The sequence below is a fragment of the Myxine glutinosa genome, chromosome 12 (assembly GCF_964187855.1).
Source record: "Myxine glutinosa chromosome 12, kmMyxGlut1.1, whole genome shotgun sequence".
In the NCBI taxonomy this organism is placed as follows: domain Eukaryota; kingdom Metazoa; phylum Chordata; class Myxini; order Myxiniformes; family Myxinidae; genus Myxine; species Myxine glutinosa.
Genome location: NC_136272.1, coordinates 76,426,777 through 76,434,128, shown reverse-complemented (window position 1 = coordinate 76,434,128; position 7,352 = coordinate 76,426,777). Strand labels below are relative to the sequence as shown.

At 43.8% G+C, this 7,352-nt stretch overlaps 1 protein-coding gene across 1 annotated transcript in view; it reads right to left on the bottom strand.

The window, feature by feature from the left end:
• Nucleotides 1-7,352, bottom strand: part of PKHD1L1 (PKHD1 like 1) — a 513,959-nt gene that overhangs the window by 228,539 nt on the left and 278,068 nt on the right. Inside the window, exon 48 of the mRNA XM_078766275.1 lies at nt 7,036-7,277. Within this exon, the coding sequence (XP_078622401.1) occupies nt 7,036-7,277 (242 nt within the window). The remainder of the gene's footprint in view (nt 1-7,035; nt 7,278-7,352) is intronic.

Here is a 7,352-nt window from a genome sequence, read left to right as displayed (position 1 = left end):
AAGATCAAACGTCTTCTCCAAGGAGGCCTTGAAGGATGCTTCCTTTTTCTCTTGGGTCGCACCACCCCGCTTTGCACCTTTTTGGAGGCTCCTCCATTCTTCATATAGCCTCTCCAAACGATGGATGCAGTGCTGCTTCGTCGTTGTAGGTAGGTGAGCTTTTTCCCAGAACTTCACAACCTCTTCAATGGTGAGGGTTGCACTCCCAGGCAGTGCGATTCTCCTTCTTCAGGTGATGGAAAAACAGGACAAGAGATTGATGCACAGTCGGGAGCTTGGCACCTTTGATGGCATCTCCAGAAGTGGACCCAATGAGATACACATTATCCTGAGCCCGAGTTTTCAATGAAACACTGGTACTAGCACATGCCATATCTGCAAAATAAGCAAGAATGTGGGTAAAATCCTGTTAATTCTTACTCCACAGGGTCACTCTCTACAAAAGAGCCACAGTCAATAAGTTAGGCCTACATATTACACACTAAAAAAGCGTACCCCTGACCCCGGGAACCTGTACAAAACATGCATGAAAATTGCCCAGATAGTGATCATAGGAAGTCTCAAAACTGTATGTATAATATATTGTATATATATAATGTATAATGTGTATTTATGTATATTTATTATTTAATGTATATTTACTATATATTTATTTTTAATATTATATTTAATGTATATATATAATTATGTATTTATTTTGTGTATATACAGCCCAAAAAATGGGAATTCCTATTTTTGCATGGGGGAAAATTCATCACTGATGTGGCACCCCTAAATATTATTGGATTCCATTCACATTTGGTGTGGTTTCCTTTGACACCAAAAGGAACAAAAATAGACCATGTCCCGGAGAAAATCTGCATTTTGCTTTTTTGAAGCCCACCCTAATATATATATATATATATATATATATATATATATATATATATATATATATATATATATATATATATATATATATATATATATATATATACAGTATATATATATATATATATATATATATATATATATATATACAGTCATCCCTCGCTATATCGCGGTTCACTTTTCGCGGCTTCGGTACATCGCGGGTTTTTCTCGCTAGTACTGTATATGTAAAATTTTATCGCGGATTTTTCGCTATATCGCGGGATTTTGCGGTATAAATGTATTTTTATATACTATTATTTTAAATATTTTTGTGGTAAAATAAGCATTTTCTAGCCTAAAAAATTAAAAAACGTAAAAAAATAAGAAAAATACAGTGATTAAAACATATTACAAGAAATAAAATACTGTACATAGTGTACAGTAGAAGAGTAGACAAAGAGACAAAGTCGTGCGTATGGAAAACGCAGATGCGGCAGCTTCCACTTGCGCTAGTTACCCACGTAATGGGTAACTGTAATGGTCTTTCTGGCTGTGCAGTACATTCATCATCGTCATCACCTTCATCGTCATCAGTACTGCACAACTAATTCATCATCATCTTCATCACGCAAGTTGTAGTATTGAAGAGCCGGGGCTCTTGCTTGATACGGACGAAATGACGGGCAAGACACAAACTCGTCCGAGAAGATATTTATTCTCAAAACCAACTCGGGAACACTGAAAAGCCCGTTTATCGGGCTGCATTATAAAGCACAACCAGAAACCGAAAGCCACGCCTCTCAAGCGTGGCGTGCTTCGGTGGTCACGTGATCAACAGGTGTAGCTGATTATACCCGCACGCGCGGCACGCTTTAGCGGTCATGTGACCAGCCACTCTGGCGCCGGGGATCCCCGCCGGTGACGTCACCGGCTGGAGCAAGGAGTTTCTGATGCTGGTCTTGCTTGGGGGACCCATGGGTAGCTAAGCTACAGTATCTTCAATGGTGAGTACCCATTAGAATTTTATATGTTGTTAAAATTACGTATGTTTAAGAGTGTAAAAAGTGTTTAAGAGTATAGGAAGTGTTTATAAGAGTATGGGAAAGGTTAATAAGAGTGTGGGGAGGGTCATAAAGCTTTAAAATATATATAAATAATAAAATAAAAATATGGTCGCTACTTCGCGGATTTTCGTCTATCGCGGGGGGTTCTGGAACGTAACCCCCGCGATAAACGAGGGATCACTGTATATATATATATATATATAATATATATATATATATATATATATATATATATATATTGTTACGGTCCACGGATGAGGATGTTATTTTGACCGAGCGGTGGTGTAACCGCGGCCGAACAGTTGTTCCCCACTAAACCCGATTCACCCAACGTTGGCCGTATCGCGCCACAGCTACTCAATCTGGAAAACTCTAAAGCGACCGAATGCAAAGAGGAAGAAGACGTACAGAAGAGTAAAAGGGTTTATTATTATTTACACACACAAGCAAAAAGGAGCAGTCACGATTATGTACAGGGACATGAGACGCAGGTGACACAGTGAATTCCTTATACAAGCTTAATTACCTACCCAGGACAGAACAAACAAAGACACTGACTCACACGGGGAATTGCAGAGTGGATTGGCTGGAAGGAGGTGTGTGGCTGGAGGGGGAGGACGACACGGAGCTGGCTGGAGCTTGATCCCGCACGGGACGTCGGGCTGGACCTCCACGGCCGCTGATGCCACCGATCCTGTCGTGTGCGCGGGATCACGGGTCGGAGCTGCTTGGTGGAGCCGACGCGCTGGTGGGGGGTCTGGCGTGACGGGTTCTCTCCTCTCTCTTTCTTTTGTCCAACCACTCTTTCTCCACCGACAACTCAACGCAACCACTCAATGCAACCACTGACCACCCCTGACGACCAACTCAGCTCTTGTCATGGACCTCTCTACGCGCTCTTGCTCTGACGACCCAGCTCTTTCCTTTGTACTCGTCTCTCCAGCTCATCTCAGCCTTGGACTCATCTGCTTGTCTCCTCCTCTTGTCTCATCTCTTGGACTCATCTCTTGGACTTATCTGCTTGGACTCCCTCTCGTGTGCTCTTGGGAGCTTCCCGTGGCGGGTTATATAGGCCCCGCCCCTCAACCTTTGCGAACCTCCCCCAAACGCTCTTCCTCCGCCCTCTCAAACCAAACCCCTCGTGCTCGGTTGGTTGTTCGGGGCTGGCTCACTCCTCCCCTCTATGACGAGGTGGAGACACGCCCTTCTTCTCCGACCCTGCCTCGTGGTCAATGGCGGCAATTGGAGGGGATGTAATTGGCAATGGCAATTGAGGCCTGGCAATGACGAAAGGGGAAATGGAGGTTTTGGGAATGGGAATGAAGGGAATCTACTCTTATTTCACTCGGTGCAATGGAGTGTCATTCTAATGGAAGACAAGGCCTTACTCTAAAACACATAATAAGATATAAGCTACTGAACAAGGGTTTTATCGGGTCCTGCAATGTGGTGTTTATGGAATAACTACCGAGACGCCCTTTTTATCTTTACACAACTCCGGAGGCAGGAGGCGCAGAATAAACAATAATAATAATAAAGCACACAATAAAAAAAATACAGTCCTCATATCCGCAACAATATATATATACATACATACATACATATATATATATATATATATACATACATATATATATGCCCAGTGTTGGGCCCTGGTGTTGGGTGTTGGGCAACCCTGGTGTTGGGCTAGCGGCTAGGGTGCCAGCCTAGGATCCTAGGATCCTGGGTTCGAATCCCGGTCGATCGCTGAATTAACGCCAGGGGGGTTGACTCAGCCTGTCATCCTTCCGAGGTCGGCAAATTGAGTACCAGTTCACTGGTAATTCCCTGTTTGTCGTTAAAGGCGGCAAAAAGGGTTGGCGTCAGGAAGGGCATCCGGCCGTAAAACATTGCTTCAAAAAGGGGACCAAAAAACAACAACAACCACGGTTCCCGAAAAAGGCCAACCCCCGCTTTGCGGGGAAAAATGGCCTCCAAAGGTGGTTTTTTTTAATTTTTATACATACATATATATATATATATATATATATACACACACACACACACACACACACACACACACACACACACACACACACACACACACACACACACACACACACACACACACACACACACACACACACAGTCAGACCCCGCTATTCGTGGGTTCTGCGTATTCGTGGTTGATAAAATGCGACCTGTTTCGGAAATGTCCCAGATTCGGAAATGCAGAAAAATGTCCCGCGAATTTGCGGGGGTTTTTTCTATTCACGGACATGTTCCACGAAATTTGGGGGTTTTTTCCTATTTGCGGCAGTGCTCCGTGAATTCGCGGTTTTTCAGGGGTGCAAAAAAAAATTTCACGGCCCGCTAGCTTGACACATTTATAAAACCATCTTTCACCAGCCATGTATAAAGCAACTGGGCATACGTATGCAAAAAAAACATCTACGAACTGTGAGCATGACATGCTTATAAATTCACTGCCGTGTATTTCACATTTTCATGGCTTTTGCGGCCGCAAATTTTAGCCGCACTATAATTTAGCTTTGAGGGATGTTCCACCAGCTGCATAAACATGTCAACACCGCAAATTATAGAATGAAAACACTTCATTAAATCTATTATTGAAATCAGCAGATAGGTTCAATACGGCATCATCCGATAACATCCCCCACAAACAATGGGCAGAGCGAGTATTCACCCCTTCCGCATCTACCCACAATGCTCGCATTCCTACATATACAGACTGTGTCTTGGGTCTCAATCATTCTTCTTGTCCCGTTGCTTAAAACTGCTTTTTTGACTCTCGCTCTGCTCATCAATCAATCATGGCTCCCAAGTGCAAGAGCAGTGCTGGAGATGCGTCGACTACCACGACTACGTCGGCAGAAGAAAGGGATGTGCCCGAGCCAGAAAGTGGAGCTGCTCGACCAAATTTCGAGAGGAGAGTGTGGCTCGACTGGCTCTGTTGGCAGGCATTATGGCGTCAACGAATCCACCATTCGCTACATACGGAAGAAGGAGAAGGCGATTCGTGAGAGTTTCAGTGAGCGCTGTATTGAGTACAGATATGGTCACTCATGTCAGGAATGTCCACATGGAAAGGATGGAGAAGACTCTCAGCATATGGATAGAGGAAAACATGCAGACAAGGGACTTCATGCTGAAACCCATGATGCTGAACCGTTTCCTAAACCCGCTCACCGAGGATGAGTTGGAGGCCATTCCAAAGGGTTCTGAGGAGGAGGAGGCGGGCAGTAATGAGGAAGAGGTGCCGAGGTCCAACCTCACAGACCAGTTCCTGGGCGAGTTGCTGCAGGACACATGGCTGATTGTAGACAAGTTGGAAGATGCTGACCCACTAGTGGAGAGGTACCTCAAGTTCAAGAGGGGATTGGATGATTTGCTTCTCCCGTACAAAGAGCTGCATCGAAATGTTGGGCAATCTGCCAGGCAGCTCCCCATTACCCATTTCTTCAGCCCTGTTCCCTCCACCTCAAGACCATAAACATCCTCAACACCCTCTCCTACCACCCTCTCAGCATCCACACCAGCATTCTCACCAGCGTCCTCACCTTCCCTGCCTCTCCCTTAGTGCACGATTTTGCAGCACCATCATTTGGGTCGCCCTCAAAGTTCGAGGAATTCTTGGGATTTAAATTGATCATCATCATCACCATCACCATCATCATCATCATCATCATCATCATCATCATTTGAAAGTTGTGTTTGTAAAATAAAATTTTTAAACTTTCCCCCTTTCACAACGGTGTTGTGTTTTTTTCCCCCTTTCACGGTGCGGTATGGTTAAGCTGGTTAAGCACTTTTAATAAACAGTAAGTGCATTCCTTCAACTAGCAACGGTACCCGCCCTATGGGCAGGGCTTAAATTGGGAAGCCCAAATGAAAAGGCAAAATATCAGAAATTGAAGGCTTTTTTTATTTTAAACGATTCATATAAACATCCGTTGAATCATATCACACGCAAATCATCAAAATCTAAACAGTACATGGCGCCCATTTTGAAAAAAGATTTAATTCTGCAAAACAGAAGCGGCCGCAACACGTCTTAGTCGCACGTTTATGTGTGAAGAGTGCGCGCCGAATCTGTAACACGGAAGCGGCCGCTACACCTGTTTCTCAGTCGCTTTGCACACGCTGCCATGTTACTTCGGAGCCGCACGTTTATATAGAAAGAGTTCGTCAGGAGTCGATCTACTCTCTCCTGGTACGTAGAATAAAAAGTATTTGTAGAATGTAAACAAAAGCCACATCACTGTTCATATCGGTAAATATTATTCCATCGTGTTTGGAAAAACTGGAAAATTGGAAAACTTGGAAAAAATGGAAAAACAATATACCGGTAGCCTATTTTACTCCCAGGGGTCCCAGGAATACCCACCCAAAATATCGTTGCGATCGGTTGAGCCGTTTTTGCAGTACCTTCGAACGGAGGGACAGACATTTAGTGAATTATGGTAAGATAAATTGGAAATGGTACCTGGTGTTGTCGTTTTTGGGTTTTTTTGTAAGCATTTTTTGTGAAACTGTAATCATGTGCATTTGCAGTCGAAAACACTTTAAACTTTAAAATGTTCCTCTATGAATCAGGAACCGCCAGGAACCTATAACCCATCCCCTTTTCCCCATTGAAGCAATGCCGCTCTATACATCCGCGGGATTTTCATCGACCTTCGCGGATTATTGTCGACATTCGCGGGTTATGTCTCGCCAATTCCAGGACTTTCATCGACCTTCCCGGATTATCGTCGACATTCTCAGGATTTGCCTCACCATCATCATGGGTGGCCTCTGGGGAGAATGAAAGTGGATCCACTGTTCAGAGGGCATCTGGAATTGAAAAGGGTTGAAACCTTGATGATTGGCAATTCCCAGGTGACCATTGCAATGCTATCAAATCAGTCAGTCATCAAGTTGAAGGAATTCTGAAGATCCTTCTCTTGCTTCCCTTTGTTGGTTAGTGTACCCCTCTGAATATGAATTCAAGATAATCCATTCTGCTCGAGTCGACCTACTTACTTCCTTAAGTGAAAGGTGAACAAGCATCTTGTGATCACAAACCACCATCGAGCATTTGCAAAATATTTTCTATCCCGTAAGAAATAATTCTCACCAGTGTTGAATCCCTCTGGACAAGCTTCCACAATCTTGCTCCAACCATCACTATCTGACCCACGCACTACCACATTTCTTGTGAGCAGGCCCACCTCGGCTCGTGCTTCAAACAAGCGTCCATTGGGCAATTTCACCTCTTCTGAGATGTGCTCATACATGAGTGGTTTTCTCAAAGTCAATGTTCTCCCATCAGAAGACACAGATGCAATCGTTTTCTGCTCGTTTTCCTTTTGACTGTGTCTGTCCACAAGTAACAAAGAGGAAAAGCAACTTCAAAAACAAAACTACATGCTGTTCACCATCACAATTTAAAAA